The sequence below is a fragment of the Ambystoma mexicanum genome, chromosome 13 (assembly GCF_040938575.1).
Source record: "Ambystoma mexicanum isolate Mex_15411 chromosome 13, UKY_AmexF1_1, whole genome shotgun sequence".
Classification (NCBI taxonomy): Eukaryota; Metazoa; Chordata; class Amphibia; order Caudata; family Ambystomatidae; genus Ambystoma; species Ambystoma mexicanum.
In genome coordinates, this window is record NC_090938.1 from 710,405,673 (window position 1) to 710,425,575 (window position 19,903).

At 46.5% G+C, this 19,903-nt stretch overlaps 1 protein-coding gene across 2 annotated transcripts in view; it reads left to right on the top strand.

Annotated features, from left to right (window-relative positions):
- LOC138521765 (E3 ubiquitin-protein ligase TRIM39-like) overlaps positions 1–19,903 on the top strand; it is an 840,082-nt gene that overhangs the window by 609,933 nt on the left and 210,246 nt on the right. For both annotated transcript variants that reach the window (XM_069634831.1, XM_069634832.1), the window contains exon 8: positions 16,862–16,882. In XM_069634831.1, coding sequence (XP_069490932.1) covers positions 16,862–16,882 — 21 coding nt within the window. The remainder of the gene's footprint in view (positions 1–16,861; positions 16,883–19,903) is intronic.

The following is a 19,903-nucleotide window of genomic DNA, read 5'->3' on the forward strand; positions in this document are numbered from 1 at the left end:
TGTGCACCATTGTCGGCCTTGATCATCATGACCATCGATCAAAGCCATTTTTCTTCGTATCACGGCTGTGTGTATCATTAAGGGAAATGCTTGTCCCTTTTCTCCGTGCATAGGTATTCTTGGCCTGAACAGAAATTCATCTGGGGTCCTCATGGTTTTCTCAGCAAGGCCTGGCAGCCCTGTAATTAGCACGCGCATTTCATATGCGAATATTTCTGGCTCTAATGGGATAGCTCTCATAGCTGACTGTCCTGCGTATGCTCTAATCATTTTGCATACATTTGAATAGTGCATTCCTGGAGTTGAACATACTATGCCCTCCTTTGTGAACGAGATTGTCATATTTAACATTGCCATTAGAGCTCGACCCAAAATGTTTACTGGGGTCTGTCGTGAATATAATAGGCACAATCATTTCACATTCTCCTATAGAAACTGGAAGTGCGTTTGTGAAAGGAACACGACTGGTAGCTCCTGTGAAACTGTGTTTATAGCATCGCCAGACAAGGAAAACTTGCCTTCACGTATACACTAACGTGTTGCACCCGTGTCAACGAGTAAGGAATATTCTTTATCCCCTAGAACGACGTCCACCTTTGGTTCCCGGTGAGGGTCTGGTGTCACTGATAGGACAGAACACATCAGGGCTCCCAGTGAGCTGTCCTAGTCCATATATAATTTTGTCCCACCTTGTGCGAATGGACTCACCCACCCCCCGCACCCCACCCTCCTCTATCACCAGTGTTACTCCTCATTCCAGGGTTCACAGTCTGTCCTGTGCTTACTGTCTGTCAGTTGCATCGGTGACTGTTGGGACTGTCATGTGAAAAACTCACTGAATTCTGAGGTTGCAAGCCTTGTTGCGCTCCTAGCGTTTGTTGTTGCACCGTGTGGTTTTGTGCAACTCCCTGCTGTAAAAATGCAGGTGGATTCACCGTACCTGCTCCTATTCCTTGGCCGTTCTGCATCATGCCTTGATTTCTGCATGTGCGCGCTAAATACCCGGTGGTCTGATCATTTGCCCATTTGACATATCTTGATTGCCATTTTGCATGTTTTGAAAACCACCTTCATTATTCTGGAAACCTCCCTGATTACTCTGCCATCCTCTTCCTCTAAATCCTCTTCCCCTGGGGTAAAATCCTGTACTGCCCTGATTATTCTGCTGTGGATTATTGACTTGTGGCATGCTTGATTCAGCTGTGTTAGTTATTGCTCCTTCAAGAGCATATTTTGACAATTTCTTCTGCACTAATTTTACCTCTTCACCTTTTCGTGCAGCTTCCTTTTTGCAATTCTTTTCTTGCAGCAGCCTGCAATAGTGTGTGATGGTCAAATGTATTTGACCATGACTTGGCCTCGATTCCTACCAATTTCTTGAGCTGTTTCCGTACTGGCTCTGGCAGCCCATGGCACAATATATGATAGAACAGGGGTATAGACTTCCCCCCAAGATTCCCAAGTACCCAGGCGTCTTGGAAATTCTGTAAGTAAATCAACGGGTCTTCAGACTCCTTCATTTTCCGAGTAATGGTAGCTCCCATATCGGAAGTATCTGGGTATAGCACTCATAGTGCTTTCCACACCGCAGTTCTGCAATTGTTAAATGGTGCTCCGTCATGCGCAGTATTAACTGTGGTCACACCAGGGTAACCTCTCCTTGTCCACACATCGTCTGCTCTATCACCAAGTAGGGCGATTAAGAGACCTTTATTATCCCCTATAGTTAACGTGTTCCCTCCTGTCATTTTCTCTAGCTCGTGTATCAATTTTCCGGCTCCCGGTGTCAACATTGGAAGCTTATTTTTCAGATTTTCCCGATCCATGTGTGGCCATGGAATATACTGTGGTCTTGCTCTGCCTTTCTCGAGCAACGGAAATTGGGATACGTAGTCCTCTCCCTTCTCTCTCATTGCTCTCCTGTCTATTGCAGGAGTAATATTCCTGCATCGCCGCCAACCGGCAATGACCTTAGTCGGCTCATATACAGTGGATGGAGGCGACACACCCCTCTGACCGTGAGATACTTCTTCGTGCCGATCTGACTGTGGCAAATTCTGATGCCCCCGGTGCAGACCCCCTAGAGTCTGACCCTCTTAACCCTTTCTGTCCTGCGACTCGTTTTTCGTGTCTTCTCCTTTTTCTTCACGCTCCTCTCTTTCTGCGTCAGACACTGTCTGCGCCCAACTCGTGCAGCTTCTTGCATCATCTTTGTTCCTACTTATTTCCAATCTATCCAGGGACAGTTCCCTATTTCCACTACTTCGGGAGACCTCCTCAGTGCCGTAAAGCAGAGTGCTCTCCAAGCGCTAGTCTTCCCCCTCCCCTTGGGATACCTGTTCTAGGCCCATTTCATCATATATTCTATCAATCGTCTCTCTGATGATTCTGGTGTCGAAGTCATCCTCCATATTCGCCCTAGACGTGCCTGTTACTGAATCGTACTCAGGAAAGAATTCTTCTATATCTTCCCAGTCTACTACTGGCTCAGGTTTTTTAACCTCCCTTTCCAGATATTCAAGAGCTCTCTGCCTTTGCTTTCGTTCTATATCGTTATCGAACTCTCTGCGCTTCCTCGCTTCCTCTCTGACCCCATCTTCTTCCTCTTTCTTTGCTTCTCTACGTTCTTTTGCCCTTCGGATTTCCTCATCCCTTCGTCTTTATCCTTTTCTCTCGTATACTTCGTTCTTCCTCTATCCTTAGTTGCTCCTGTCTGTCTTGCTCATTGGCTGCTTTCTGTTTGTGATCGCGTTGCCTTTCTCGCTCTTCGCGATATAACTGTTCTCATCTCAGCCGATCTTTTCTTTATTCTTTCGTCTCTCAATCCTTTCCTTTTCCTTCTCCTTTCTCTGTACGTTGTCTAACCTTTCTTTTTGTTTTGCGTCATCAATGCCTTTGCCATAGTTTCAATAGAATCTGCCCTCCAATCCATTTGTTCTTTGAACTTGCTATCTCATCAGTTCTATCCTCGTTTCCTTTCCATCTTTTGTCTTCTCTCTCTGCCTCGAGAGATGTACTTGCCTGTGTCTGGTCTCTTCTCTAGTCATCGTGTCTCTCCTTGTCCCTTGGGACTTTGGAGGTGATATCTCTATCTTTATCTGGATTTTCGTCACTACTATGCGTAGGTGACTCGTATGCTGGGTTGCTATACCCCGTGGCTGCTTTAAGTTCCCTGAGCGGGTATAACCCTTCCTCCTTATTTTCAGTTTTCGTTTCAGACGAGGCGTGTGGCGCTTAGGGCGTCTCACCCCCCCCCCCTCTGTGAATGCGTTAAGTATCCAGTCTAATGGCGATTCCTCTTTGTCTTGTTGATACATCTTCCACAACTCTAGACTAGCTAGGCGTTTGTCTAACGTTTTGCCTGTGTATATGACATGCAAATATGTCATGTGTTGCAAAACGGCTTTAGATAATGACCCGCCCTGTGGCCAAGGCATAAACAGTTTTCCTGCGGTTCCTTTCACCCATTCTGCACTGTACTTTTTCAGTTTAGGTGCATGTTTTGGCAACTGCTTGCACAGGTGTACTAACAGAGTTATATCTTCTATGCTTAACCCTGTTCACCTTCTCGTTTACACAACACTCTTTGTTTAAAAAAATCCAACAATATGAGTGAGCACCAATCGCTGCGAGCTCCAATCTTGTTTTCCACAAAATTTGATATCCTCTATTTTACTCAATAAACCTCAAGTTACATTCTACAATATTCCAAATATCCAATTGCACAGTTTTTATGCTAGTTCTTCGAAGGAAAATGTTTCATCCTATGACATCACAACAAATAACGTCTGTCTTACATGTTAACAGACTAGACGAACTCCAGCTGGCTACATAGACATCTGCCTCTAATATTTTACCCCGTCATGGAGTTTAAACTCACCCCTTTCACAAAGTGTCTTTAACCGCTGTGGTTACCTATTTGGTCTCCTTTATTTGGGACTCTGGATGCAAGTTTCCTCTAGCCGCTTGTATTAAAAGCGTAGGAATTAGACGAATCCTCTCACTTCTCTGGTGTCTTCCCCAGTATATCCTCTCTGTCTACTTAATTATTCTTGAGTCATTATTTCTATATATATATATAATTTCTGAGGCTTGTGGAATCTGCTTAGATCACATGCTGTGCATAGGCCGACATCTAGTCGAAGCTGCAGAGTATTGGTTTGTTTTTCGAAACTCGAAAAAGGGCGTCGACACAGGGCGTGCCAGTAATACTATCCCTAGTGTGACGTCCACTGTACCCATGATCCCTCATGCGTCTAGGACCCTCAGATTGTTTTTTTCCGACATACTGGTCGGAAGCATTTCGCAGAGTTCCCTGTCCTTATAGCCATGATTTTGCTAAATATTGTTAAATTTACCCATTTCTCCACCCAAACGTCGAGTCACCGAACTTCCACACTCGACACCGGCCCGGAGAAGAATTCGACCGTCGACAGCTGCACAACGGATTTGGGCCTCGGAAAGGCCTCTGGCCTCGGCCCGGCCTTGGAAGGCCGCTGGCCTCGGCCCTGCAAGTAGGGAGAGTGGGGGGTGGACATACTCCACACTCTTTTGGTATATAGGTACATTCTTATATATTCCTACACTTACAAGCCTGCTGCCACAAGGTGCGTATGGAGGGTACCCCTTTCCAATTCTGCCCCAAGTGCAACCGCAAGTACCCTTGGGTCGACAGGCACGCCACATGCAATCTCTGCTTGCCGAGGGACCACCCCGAGGCGAACTGCAGAGCGTGTAATAGGTTTAAACCCAAAACACTTAAGGACCGTTCGATCAAGCGTTGGGCCCACCACGGCAGGCGTCAAGAGGCCATGGCAGCGGAAGGCGCCTTCAGCGATGGCAGCGACGCCGTGCTTTCGGACGACGAGGGCATTATGGTGTCGAAAGACAGCCGAGCGCAAGTCCCCGACCTCGGAAGGTCGTCTGGCAGGGCGGCTATGGGGAAGACCCCCGGCGACACAAGCGCTTCCCACAACACTTACACAAAACACATGAAGTCCAACCGGGACTCTAGGCGCACGTCGAGTTCTCGGAAAGAGGCACATAGAGAACGGTCCGAATCGGCGTCCTCTGGGCGTTCTCGATCAAGATCGCCGCATGACTCCAGGCAATCATCCACTGTTGCCAAGAGTGCCTCGCTCCCCAAGGTAACAGAAGTTCGATCGTCGGAGGACGAAGCCGACTTCAATCCCCAGACCGCACTCCCGGAGTCGGCGCCCGCAGACCGTGTTACGGCGGCTCCCGAGCCCCTACCTCCACGCTCGAAGGATAGGGACACTATCCCCGAACCTCGACGCCAGGCGTCGAAAGGCTCCGAAGGGGTGAAAAAACAGGGAAAATACTCTTCCACTCATGGGGAGGGGGAAAAACAACAAAGGAAGCAGCCTCTGCCTACTTCCACACCTATAAAACACTCCACTCCTCATAAACAGACCAGTCCAAGTCTTCTGCTATCACAAGGACCCCTGCTCAGACCTCCAAGTCTAGTCAGGATAAATCGGAGAAACTTCCAGAAAGAGTCATTCCCAGTTCTAGAGAATGGTCTAGTGACGACATAGACAGGGTAATGCCAAGGATGTCATCAGCAGATTTGTACGCAAAAAACCCTGAACACTTTCTCTCTTATACTCCCGACGGGTCAGCACCCTCGGGCTCTAAGGATCCTATACCTCCAAGTAAAAAGTCCCGGTTTGAAACACCAACACGGTCTTCAGACCCCTTCTATGTACAGCTCTACTCTCAGTATCAAGGAGAGACATCCTTTTGTGAGGATCTAGATTTGGGCATGTTGGAAGAACTGGTACGGGCTACTTTGGGGATGATGAGGACCAAGAAGAGGATGAGGACGACCCGGAAACCTACAGAATAGATTCCCTGGTAGAGAAGGAACCCCCGGTTACCAACTCCCCTGTCGACAACCAACCTCTCCTGAATGAAGTTCTCTCGAGCAGCTGAACATTTCCACATTGACACCCAGGGTGCTCAAGAGGAGAGGGACTTCGCCGAGGAGTTAGTGGGAGAAAGCGGGCCTGTTGCTCAGGCCATACCTATCCTGAAGTCTATTCAGAGAAGAATAGACCCTTCACTCGTAAATCCTAACCTCACCAGGGTAGTGAACCCCAGGGTTGAGAAACTTTTCAGGGCAGCCCAATCAGAACCACTGTATATAAGGGGGCATCTGAAGCCGGACTCCCTGGTTGTTACAAACACCCGTGAGAGGGCTGGAACACCCTTGTCATCGTCCGAAGCTCCTCCCGACAAGGAGAGCAAGAAACTGTATGGTTTGGGCAGGAAAGTAGCCTCCACTTCCGCCTACCAGGCAAGTATTGCCAACTCACCACCCTGTTGGCCAGCTACAACTGCCATCAGTGGGAAGAAGTCGCGGCACACAGACTCCGCCCCAGAACCCTTAAAGAGCCAGTTGGCACGAGTTTCGGCAGAGGGAAGAGCCGTGTCCGGTTGCATTTTAAAAGCAACCTTTGATGCCGCGGATAACGCCGGCAGGTTGATAGCAGAAGGAACTGTTATCAAGAGACACGCTTGGTTACGGCAGTCTGGATTCAAAGCTGAAACCCAAGCATCATTGCTAGATAAACCGGTGGAGCCGGAACTGTTTGGTAAGGCGGTTGAGGAAGCGCTGAAAAATGCCAAGGACGAGTATGAAACACTCAAATCCCTAGGCCAACTAACCAATAAACCCCCTAATCGGAGAGGGAATGGCAATTTTCGTCGCCCACGCGGCCAAAATTCCCAGAGAGGATCTAACTATTCCCAGGGGCAGGGTACACCGTGGAGCAATAATAACCAACAGTCTACCCAGTGCTACGGCAGGGGTAATAAGAGGACGTGGGAAAGGTAGAGGCAGCCCCAGTAGAGGAGGCGGCACGCCTCCACCAAAACAGTGATGCTCCGTTCAGGGTCCCTTCTCACGCAACCTCAGTAGGGCGACGCATTTCCAACTTCACCCAAGCTTGGGAAGGGATCACATCAGACAGATGGGTGCTGTCCACAGTATCCGCAGGGTACTGCATAGAACTGTTAGAGCGTCCACGAAACCATCCTCCACGACAAAAAATACATTCTTTAGACCACCAGAAGATCCTCCTCGAGGAGATCGTCAATCTGCTAGCAAAGGACGCGGTACAAGGTAAACAAGGGTATTTATTCAACTTACTTCCTTGTGCCAAAAAAAGATTTTACATTGCGCCCAGTATTAGACTTAAGGCCTGCAAACAAGTATGTCGAGCCCCAAAAGTTTCGCATGACTACTCTCCAGGAGGTAATCCCCCTCCTAAAAAAAGGGGTATTACATGGCAACATTGGACATGAAAGATGCCTATTTTCATATTTCCATGTTCCCAGCGCACAGAAAGTACTTGCGCTTCAAGGTGGACAGTCGGCACTACCAGTTCAAGGTACCGCCCTTCGGGATGGCTTCGGCTCCAAGGGTATTCACCAAGGTACTGGCGGTGGCGGCAGCACACCTACGCAGGGATGCAATCCCGGTGTACCCTTACCTGGATGACTGGCTCATCACAGGGGAGACCCCAGTAATTTACAGAGCAAACATTCAAAGGACAATCAACCTCCTCTTTGAATTGGGCTTCTCAATAAACGAGAAAGTCAAGTCTGGTGCGAAGCACATCCAAACAATTCCTAGGAGCTATCCTAGACACTCAAGAGGGGTTGACCTTTCCTTCCGAGGAAATAATTCGGAATATACCGCTGCGAATTCCGCAATATCAGTCCGGTCGCCAGATAACGGTACGCAAAGCAATGCGTTTGCTGGGCATGATGGCGTCATGTATTTACCTGGTCCCCCACGCGCGCCTGCGTCCCATGCAGGAATGGTTGGCGAAACAGTGGTCTCAGGCAAGTGGTCAGTGGGACGATCTAGTGGTCGTTTCGCCAACACTTGTACAAAGCCTTCACTGGTGGACAAGAGAGAATCGTCCAAGGGGGAAACCCTTTTACGATCCCGAGATACAGGTGGTAGTCACAACCGATGCATGCCTGACGGGGTGGGGAGCTCACCATCTCCACCACACAGCTCAGGGTCTCTGGTCGCACTCAGTGGCCAAGAATCACATCAACCTGTTAGAGCTTCTGGCAGTATTCAGAGCACTTCAAGCGTTCGAGCCCTACCTGTTAAATCTGTCAGTGCAAATCCGGACGGACAGCACTACAGCCATGTTCTACCTGAACAAGCAAGGAGGGACTTGGTCGCCAAATCTGTCGAAGCTTGCCCAGAAAATCTGGATATGGGCACTCAGACGGAACATCTTCCTGTCATCGCAACATGTTCCAGGGGATCCCAATTCCCTAGCGGATGCTCTGAGCAGAGACCCCCTCCCAGAGGAACACGAGTGGTGTCTACACAGAGAAGTCGTAGAAGATATCTTCTCTCAGTGGGGTTTCCCCACTATAAACCTATTCGCCACAAGCGAAAACGGACAATGCCCAGGATTTGCATCCAGTTTCCCCCAACCAGACTCTCAGGGGAATGCCCGGTGGATGAACTGGTCAGGGATGTTTGCGTACGCTTTTCCACCAACTCCTCTAATCAGGAAGGTGGTCAACAAGATGAACAGAGAATCGATGACGCTCGTCCTAGTTGCTCCCATGTGGGCAAGACAACCGTGGTTCCCTTTGGCGGTGTGCAAACCCATCGAACTTCGGAGCTGGTACAATCTACTGTCCCAGCACCAAGGTCAAACAGTGCATCCTCAACACAACTCAATGAACCTGGCAGCATGGCTCCTGAAGTCATAGAGTTCGGACATCTCAAATTACCGCAGAGGTGTATGGACATCCTAAAGGAATCTAGGAAACCTAACACGAGGCACTGCTACTTTGACAAATGGAAGAGATTCGTTATCTGGTGCCAGAATAAACAAATCAACCCAGTTGATTGCACTCCTTCCACTATTGTTACATACATGCTCCACCTGCTGGATGCAGGACTGGTTTTTAACTCACTGAAGGTACACCTGGCAGCCCTGTCAGCATACACCACTTCCCATAACAAGGTGTTGTGGTGGAAAGTACCAGTAGTTAAAGCCTTCATGGAAGGAGTAAAGAGACTTCACCCTCCTATTTCAAACCCACCACCAGGATGGGACCTTAACGCGGAGCTATCTAAGCTCATGGGCCCCCCATTCGAGCCCATGCACAAAAGCAGTCTCAAACACCTGACTTAAAAAACGGCCTTCCTAGTAGCAATTACATCTATAAGAGTCGGTGAAATTCAGGCTCTGTCAGTGCAAGATCCCTTCTTTACTGTCCATAAAGATAAACTGGTTTTACGTACACACCCTAGGTTCTCACCTAAGTTTATTTCAAAATTCCACATGAACCAGTCCATCGAGCTTCCGGCTTTCTTCCAAGACCCACAAAGCTCGGCTGAGGTGAAACTACACACACTAGATGTGCGTAGGGCGGTCCTCTATTATGTAAACGAGACCAGACCGCTAAGGAAAACAGATCAGCTGTTTGTCTCCGTAGCTACAGGCAGAGAGGGGGATCGCATCTCTAAAGGTGCCACCTCTAAGTGGATTATTAACTGTATCCAGCTGTGTTACTCACTTTCTGAAAAAACTCTGCCTTTCACGCCTAGGGACCACTCTACAAGAGGCATTGGGGCCACTCTGGCTTTCATTGCAAATGTACCCCTTGACACTATTTGCAAAGCAGCTACCTGGAGTTCTATTCACACTTTTACTCCGCACTACTGCATTGACACTCATTCCAAGACAGATACACAAGTGGGACAAGCGGTTCTAAGACATTTATTTGCTCATGGCCCTTCACACATCCCACCTCCTTCAGGTACTGCTTGCTAATCTATGCACAGCATGTGATCTAAGCAGATTCCACAAGCCTCAGAAGGGATACATTACTCACCGTAATCGTATTTCTGATGCTTGTATCTGCTTAGATTCACATGCGACCCACCCTTCCTCTCCTCTGAGAGAAGGCGCATGGATGCTTGTAGTCTTAACTTTCTATCTGCTTGGATTATCTGTACTCGCGCTACCTCATGTCAGAAAAAATACAATCTGAGGGTCCTAGACGCGTGAGGGATCATGGGTACAGTGGACGTCACACTAGGGATAGTATTACTGGCACGCCCTGTGTCGACGCCCTTTTCGAAAAACAAACTGTAATACTCTGCAGCTTCCACTAGATGTCAGCCTATGCACAGCATGTGAATCTAAGCAGATACAAGCATCAGAAATATGATTACGGTGAGTAATGTATCCCATATATATCTCCTTCTCTACTTCTGACTATATTTTGTTTTCCCGCCGCCCTCTGTTATCTTTTCCCCTTACTTTTTCTAAGGTATATACTTTTTGGCAAAGCATTAGTCTTTTTCACTCACCGTTCGCATGTTTCCTCTCTGGATGCTCGGGATCACCGCCTTCGTCACCGCCTTCTCCGGCCATTCTCCCGCTCAGCTGCCCGTAGGAGTGGGAAGGGGTTATGTGGGTAACACGGGTCCATTAGACCTCGTTCTGCAGATTTTATTTCTACCCTACCACTGTCTACTGGGAGCTTCACGGTCCACTCAGCCGGATGGCAAAGGACTTGTGATATTGCCGAGGACCTAGAGTTACTTTGACGGTTAATGGGTGTCTGGTCTAATCGATAACCAACCATACTCTGCTACCAAGTGTGTTACGAGACCCCCAACCGGCCCATATAGTCGGGGTTAGCTCAGAAGCACGTTAAGACAAGATAGCAGCACCCGTGAGACGGATGGGGGTGCAGATATATACTTCAACACCAATCAATAAGGACAACTCAACGGTTTGGCAAAGGGAGTCGGTTTAATGACCAGTACAAAAAACAGGGAGTCTCATGAATATCAGTGGATGCGTGATCTTCCTTCTCGCTTCACAACTCCGATCTTCACAAAAATCATAACATTTATTCTGAAAACTCGTCATCATTCACGGTTAACGCTTAGAATTGGCATGCATTTCTGTTGGTTAGGAAAAGGTAACTTTAATATAGGTGCTATATCTTTATGATAACAGAGTAAGGGGATTGGGTAAACGCAGTCAGGTGGGGCATCTTAGCCCTACCTTCAAAATGGCTACTGTAGACGTCACTTAAAGTACGACATCCCATTGGTTCTACTATCTATAGGATCCTAGATTACTTGGTCCATTGTGATTGGGTTGGCACCAACCCCATGCATACTTTTTCACTTTGCTTAGCAGCATGCATAATGGTCGGCCAGGTGCAGGGTGCCCCTTAATTCACCCGGCCTTCCTCCAATTATTGTCACAATCAATCATCCCTTTAGTGGCCATGTGTCAGTTCATTTTGGTTGGCATCTCCTGTCTCTCCTGATCTGTTGCCATGTGTAGGTGTGGGGGTCTTGCTTCTGTTCGCTCGGCTGGTCACGTGTTTCAGGTACCGTGATTTTGCCTCTTCAACAATTCGTGTATTTCATTTTCGCTTTCACCCACCACCTGCCTTTGGCTTCTTATCTTGACCTTTCAAAGCAGTATATTCTGGTCTTTGCTTCAGTTACTTGTAGCTACTGCTCGTCTATCTTGGCAGAGCTGACCTTGGTTCCCTCGGCACGAGTTGCCTCTGCTGAGTTTCGTTTCTGCCGCTCTGTTCTTGATTTCGCTGAATATGAAACCTTTCTCGTGTGGCCTTTAGTAATCCTGGTTAATTCTGCTTCTTGTGCAAAGTGGAAGTATACTTATATAATGTGCTTCTTTGAGGTAGACATATGGCGCTTGCCGCACTATCCCTCTACTAAGCATAGCAATATGTGAGTTGGTCCTGGTTGTTGTAATGTCACCATTCGTCTTCCATCAAGACCTTTTTTTGGTTTCTTCAGGGACCTTGCTCAGGCGATCTTCAGTTTCTCATTTGTTGATATCGTTTTCTCAATGGGTACCTTACTGTCCATGGTTTCCTTGGTATTGGTACTTCAATAGGTGCTGTTCTTCTGATAGGTACTTGACAGAGCCCCACTGCGGCTCTCTGCTGGTTTATTTGATCATCATACGTCACGTATCTCGGCGTGAACGTTCCTGGTACTTCAAAATGGACTGCTGGAGTGCGGGCTGTATTTGGGACCTCCTCTACAGTCTCTTGCTCAAGGGATCAGTCTTGTTGCTTTCCATCTGCCGGAGGTTCCGAATGTTCAAGCCGACATGCTCAGCAGAGACGCCAGTCAGCTGCACGAGTGGAGGCTGAAGGTGCAGCAGGTGGCAAGAATCTTCTGGCGATGGGGTCTCCCCCGATAGACTTGTTCGCTACAATGGAAAACTGTGTCCGGAGTTTGCCAGCAGAGGGGCTCATCCAGAGTCTATTGGGGGGGGACGTCTTCTCGTTCCCGTCGACGGGCCTCTTTGCGTATGCGTTCCCCCCCCCCCCCTCTCACTCCCCTGATTCGGAGGACCATCCAGTGGGTGCGGAAGTACCGGTGCAGGGTGATTTTGGTAGCCCCGTTCTGACCCAGTCAGACGTGGTTTTCAGATCTCCTTCATCTAGCGGTGGAAGAGCTGTTTTGTTTAGGGGCGGATCCAAATCTCCTGTCTCAGGACGACGGCAGAGTGTGGCATCACGATCCGGCATCTCTCAGCCTAGCGGCGTGGCTCCGACCACTCAGAGTTAGATCATCTAGGGATCTCCCGGGAGTGTCGCCGGATCTTGGAAGCAGCAAGGGCCCCTTCTACCAATGTCACATTGGTCATAAATGGGTGAGATTATGTGCCTGGTGTGAGGGTCATCCTGAGAGAAAGCCTTTGGACGTCTCCTTGGCTCCAGTTCTCCCATACTTGTTAAATCTTGCTCAAGGGGGCCTGGCATTATCCTACAAGGTGCTTTTGGTGGCGATTTCTAGGTTCACAAGAAGGCGCCATGCTGCTCCTCTGTTTAATGATCACTTGGTGAAACATTTTCTGAAAGGACTATTTCGGACATTTCCCCCGGAGAAACGGTTTGCACCGGTGTGGAGCCTCAATGTAGTTCTTTCAGCTTTGATGAAACCCATTTGAACCCATTTCGACGGCTTTTTTGAAGTTCCTCTCGTGGATGGTGGCATTTCTAGTGGCGATTACCTCGGCCAGACAGGGGTCAGAATTGCAGGCACTGGTCATTGACCCACCTTATCTGATGTTTATGAAGGACAAGATTCTCCTGGCTACTAACCCGCACTTTATCCCGAAAGTGCTGTTGGCGTTTCACAAGCTTGCATCTATTGCCTTACCCTCGTTCTTTGCTAACGCATCCACACCGGCAGAAAAGGCCCTTCATTCTCTGGATGTTAAGAGGGCACTCAAATTTTATCTGAACCGTACACAGGACTTCCGGAAGTCAAAGCAGCTGTTTCTAGCATTTGGGCACTCCAACAAGGGGCAGTTTATTTCCAAACAAGGACTTTTCCGTTGGGTTTCCTCTACAATTTAATTTTGTCAAACAAAAGCTGACAAGCCTTTGAAGGGTGCTCCAAAGGCTCATTCTATGCAGTCCACAGCGGCGGAGCTATGGTCTGGGATACCGCTAGTGGACATTTGCCAGGGGCTTCCTGGGCGGTGCCGCATACCTTCACCAGGCATTACTGTCTGGGGCAGCAACATGTGGAAGATGTGCAGGTGGGGCGGGAGGTCCTCCAACGCCTGTTTCATTTAGGTAGGCCCAGAGGCTTCGGGGGTTTTCTATTTTACTCTGTCACTTGCTGGGTTTGTTGTCTCATGTATGTGAGAAGATAGTATTGGTTGGTTTGCCTATGATACACCACCACACAGTGGTCGCACTGCTATGTAATCTATTCACAGCATGTGAATCCATGAAAGATCCAATGCTGGAGAAGGGAGTAGCTTCTTACTTGTAACTCCATTTCTCCAGTGTTAGTATCTTTCATGGATTCACATGCGCCCACTAGCCACCCCTGCAGGCAAACCTGGGTTAGGGGGCGGGGCTTATTTATATCGGACGTCCTATTGCCGTGGCCTAAAGCACCAAAAAAGAACATCGATGGGACACTAAAGTGTCGAAGTTTTCCATAGGAAAACTCTAAGTTAAAGTTACCAAGGTTTCCCAGCCTGACAGGAAATACTCACAGCATGTGAATCCATGAAAGATACCAACGCTGGAGAAATGGAGTTACAGGTAAGAAGCTACTCCCATCTTCATGGGTAAGAGGGTAAATTGACTTTCAGCAACTATTGCTCAATAGAATAAAGATAGTTGTTGGGCTAAAAGTAGAGATCCAAAGTAATTTGTCAAAATGCACCGCTTAACTTTCTCAGAGCTCAATTTGGAGCGCTGCATATCTTGTAAGTAAATGATTGTATTACACGAGTTGTTCAAATTATAGGGTAACAATTTGCTTTCAGATTTATAGAATTGTTTTGATCTTGGGCCATACGCGGCTTCCCCCCACTTGCAAATACAATTTTCCCTTTTCTGGAATCCAGAATCAATGGGTTTTATTGGAACTTGGGTCTTTAACCTCTACTTTTCAGCTTCCAAGGCATATTTGTCAACTTTCTTAACTAACCCAGTGTATGGCGGAGGCAAGACTTTGAATCCCCCCTGCGCCCCCGCCCCAAAAAACAGGATTCCATGCATTTCCAATCAAATTATTGAATTCTGGTTGATTTGTTTTCCCTCAAATAGTGTGATAGAACTGATTCAGTTTTGGCGATTACAAACGGGTGAGCAAGGAGGAAACCGTTCATCCTCCTTGCGATCCCCTTCTGTTACGCTGTCTTTCTCCTTGGAACTGCTGTTGTCGTGTGCTTTGCCTCGATCAAAGTGTGCTCTCAAGCTCCGGCTTTTAGCCATGTGGGGAAGAGTAATGGAAGTCAGGTGTCTGTGATGGTCAGTAATTGCCTGACCATTGTATTGGGACATGTCAGGTATACCGCTCGGGTGTTTAGTCAGTTTTCTCTCATAGCGGGCTGTCTGTGAGAAAGTGTTGTAAAAAAGAGGGGGGGGTTGAGTTCGTAAATATCCTACCTGATAGGATGGAGTAAAGGTGTAACAGGGAAGGGGATACTTTCCCCCAAAGGCCCCTCATCCAGCTGATCATCCCGCACTGGTCCACCCCCAGGAACTAGATCCAAAAGCCATGGTTGTGTCCTGGCCACGTGCATGACAGATCCCCTGGGACTAGTGGGTGAGACACCTTCTGGTTTCTCAAAGTAGACCATAGCTTGAACTTAGCATCCATTTCTACATAATGGCAGTGATTTGTAAAATTATGAGCAAGTCCTAGGGATGTCTAGAAATTAAAGCTGTATGTTCTAGGCTTAGAGCTATGGGTGGGATTGTGGTGTACTGAGTGTCTAAATCTGTGGATGTTGAAATAAACGTGACCACAGTTTGATTAGTGTGAGCAACGGATCTTGCTTAGTTGAATATTTGTTGAATGACACATTTCGTATGCTAGATACTTTCAGTGCCATGTACTATATTCCTCAATTTTCATCTGATAATGAGTATTTGTTTAAATGTTGGGCATTTGAAAAGTGTATATCTCCTAAAGTAATTGCTGGGGAATTATGACCGAACTCTAATCAACCAAATGTCAACCAACATACTGATTTGGCTAACACTACTGCAATTTGAGGAATGCAATATTCTGGGTGGTGTAAGATTATGGGGCAATTTATTCATCTCTGCAATAGGACAGTACATTTATAGTTCAGAAATGATTTCTTTGATAATCTAGACAACTATTCATGCTAAAAGTGTAGCGTCAAAAGAAAAGATTCACGTATTATCATTTTGTATCTTTCAGTGTTAGTTTAAGGGACGTAAAAAACTAGGAAGGAGGCAGTATCAAGTAAAGCTGCCTATTCGATCAGAAATGGAATCCCTTAAAGTTTAAATCAATTAAGTATTACCTTTTTCTGGAATTGGGAGAGGGTAGCATTCCACTGTCCTTAAGTCCTTTTGGAAATTGTGGTTCCTGAACACTGATGTGGCACTGCATCTGCCATGTTTTATTCTAATCATGTGGTGTTTCGGGATGTTATGGCAATATGCTGTGCAGTAACTCGCGTGGTATCAAAGATGGTCGCCATCTTGTAGTGTGACACTGATTCTGATACATAATTGAAAGTTCTAAAATGGAACTCATTGTAATCTATACAATGGTACTGCAGAAGATGTAGATTATTAGCATAGTGTTCCCTTCATGTAAAAAAAATGCATCCATAACTTATTTCAGTTAATGGTTTAATTGGATTGGTACCGATGAAACTTCATACAGACTGGTATCTGAAATGTTACTGCAGGGTTAGAAAAATATTATAATGGTTTGTAAATCTGACATTACCAATGATTAAATGCATGATTAACAATTTTTGGGGAGATTTATGTGTACAATTAACTAACATCCTCTAAAGGAATTGTAATTTACTGAATTGTGTATTGGACAGTGATGGTATATTTGGATGGTATTGGATAGTGACTAGAATATAGTTATGCATTTTAATGCACATAGTTGAAGAAAAGTATAAATGACTGTTCATGAAACAGGATATTTTCATATTTTGATTATCTGACTCTTTCGTAAATTCTTCTTTGGATTAAGCGTAGGAAACTTTTTTAACTATATTTTTACTTGGTAGGGTGATTTGTTGCAGACCTCAACTCGTTTGAAGAATGCTTCACTCAACTTTTTTTACCCATTTGTTGTTGTAGTGAGAAAATGGGGATCAAATGTATTCCAGTACTTAAACCTGTTGTGCTTTGTGGTTTAACATGGTTAATTCTATTCTTTGTATGGTGTGGTTTTTACAAAAAACTGTATTAGATTTGGTAATGCAAAATGACCCATGTGAATTTGTATATTATTTCTTTATTTTCCCCCATGCAGACAAGTTTCCGGATGTACTGGGTAAGGATTTTCTTTTTATATTTGTTTTTAGAATTTGCTTTATGTAGGCACGGCCAGCAAAATGTACAAAATATGATCAACATGTTCAATAGCTAGAACAATTCAAACCTAATCCACCTAGTAAAACATTTGAATACATAAAATCGAAATGCAATACAGTGTTTAAACACAACATTCCCTCCACAGAGCTATACATCTAATGGTCCTCAGTACTTAAGTTCTCCAGCATTGGATCTTTCATGGATTCACATGCTTAGAATATTCCCCGTTGACAAACTGGGAACCAGATCTCAACCAGACCTAAATTGTGGGGTTGGGACACTCCACAATGTACTGACACGAGCAGGTTTAATATAGTGATTTTGACTGGAATTGGAGAGTGCTTTCTTTGCACACACTGCAAATGGGATCCTGCAAGTGGTCCTGAGAGAGGAAAAGCTTGTCTGGGTTTAGAGCAAGTTCCTTGAAGAGTTTCCTCTACACTGGCCTGCATTATGCAAAATGGAGATGAAACTACTGTGCCTATGCTGCAAGAAGAAAAGCGTTACTAATGAAGGTTTTGGTTTTGGCGGACGAGCGGTGTCCATGAATATTCTTTTTTATGTACTTGTACTTTCTCTGACCTATCCAGGTTTCGCTTTTGTGTCTTCTCCTGCCTGCCTTTGTCTAATTAGCTCACCCTTTTAGCTTGACCAATTCAGGTTGTCTGGCTGTACTCTTTCTTACTAGCTGGCTTTTGTCCAAATCCAGTTCCTCCTGCATCCTCCCCTAGGTGGATGTTTGTGTTTTGGCCAGCTCCTTTTTGAATCTTCTCTCCTTGGGATGCTGTCCTTACTTGAAACCAAGGCACCTGCCTAGTGTGGAGGTTTCTGCATACTGTTATACAGGTACTTATTAGTTAATTGGGCTAATGGCTCTGATTTGTGGATTCTGCTCCCCTTCTAACTTCTTGAGTTGGCATGAACGTTTGCCCTCTGGTTCCACCCCCTTCAGTGGTGATTGTGATTGCATCCTCCTTAAAAACGTGTTGTCTATTTTTCTAATCCATTGGCTTGGCCCTTATCTACACCAACCCTGTTGACCTCAGTCAAGATGACATAGCTTTGCTTCAGAGCCAGCAATCCGTATGTTAACTTAATGTGGAATTGGTTTTTGTACGCCCAGTCTTGGGATCCCAAAACCTAACTTTGGATCCTTTGCCTGGTCTTTAGCTTTTTATTTCAATGTGCATGCCAGACAAGCATAGTCAACCTATCGCCACCAGCATTTAGATCGTAATAATGGGAAGAAATGTTCACTTTGTGTCTGAGTTCACAACATTTTAACCAATACAATACCTCTGCGCCCCTCCACCCAACCCCCTTTCCCCCAACAAACTAAACAAATCTAAGGTGGTGTAACAGAGTCCCTCCAATTGTTATTCAATTGACCTTTCAATGGCATTCCCCCTCGGTTCATTCCAGTCACACGAGACATTTGGGAGAAAGTATGCCTAAAATAATCTGGTTCTCTGATACGTATCCTTAAAATGGAAGCCATACAGCGAGGAATCTCTGTTATCTGCCATCAATCAAGACACACACTTTCTCCATTGCCATGATTCCCCATACTCTGACCCACCACATAGCCACAATTGGGCCCTGTTCTGTTTTCCACCAGTGGGCTATTGTGGTCCTTGCCGCTGTAAGCATGTTATAAGGGTGGCACAAGCTCTGCTAGCGTCGGAGGCCCTCAGCTACCGCCCCAACTCCACCACTGTCTTGCTATGTGGTAATTGTATCCCCAGGATGTCCTTAATGCGGCTCAGAACATCTTTCCAGTAAATCTGTGCCTTTGGGCCGGACCACCACATGTGATCCAGGTCTCTCACCTGGCCACAGTTTCGCCAGCAGAAGCGGGGGAAATTCTGGGGTTGATTGAGTGCAATCGGTGCAGGGTCATATACCACCGAAAGCATATTTTTTATATGCTGATTCTCTGATGGCCATACATCTGGAGTGTTTGCTCGATCACGTCCAAATCTGGCCCCACTCTTCCTCCGTTATGTAACCCCTAGATCGTTCTCCTATTTGGTCATACAGGGTAAAATATCCCCAGACGTGGCCCCATCTAATAGGCTAGTTACCTCAATTTTATTATGTTGAATAAGTGAGATGTATTCCTACTATATATTCTGATGCTGGGAGGGTGACCTTAATCCCATCCTCTATCCCCTTAGCCCAGGATACCCCATACCCACGCCCTGCTGACGGAACCTAGCAGCGAAGAGCAGTCCACCTTACACCTTATGGCCAACTAGCCCTCCTTAACTCTCATAATGGCTACCATAATACCACTCCTCCACTCCATTGCCACGCTCCATTACCTTCCTTGCAGCATTACTAGACCACAACCTAAACAAAATTACGACAACGATGTGAACAATATCTCCCTGACCCCCAGTCAATGGCTACTAGGGTTTGCCACCAAGCCAACTCCGAACATACTTTGCTCCACCTCTTACAGAAATGATAGATTTGGTTCTCTGACTTTCATTATGACAAATCAATGCTGCAAAGTCCACCCTACTAAATATAGCTCATCCAATTCCGACTCCATTAATACAATTGACTCGAGTTTAAGTAATACTACTCGGGCACAGACTTCCAAACCTCCTCGCTTAACTCCTCCTCTGGCCGCGGAGCCCCTGCACATCAAAGGAGCCCTGATTAATGCCAGGTCACTTATTGCTTGCACCTTAGATATTGCTGACCTTATCTCAGCCAATCATCTTGACTTTCTGGCAGTCACAGAAACCTGGCTCCATCCGGCAGCAGGTCCATCCCTCATGCTAGCCATCCCTGATAATTGCTCCATCATTAGAACAGACAGAACCAACGGTAGAGGTGGCGGAGTTGCCATCATTGTCAATAACACTCTGCATCAGATAAATCGATAGCCATCCATTTCCTTCTGGAGAACTCCTTTCTGCTAAACTCCCACTATCTCCCACACGCACAATTCTCATCCACTTACTTTATA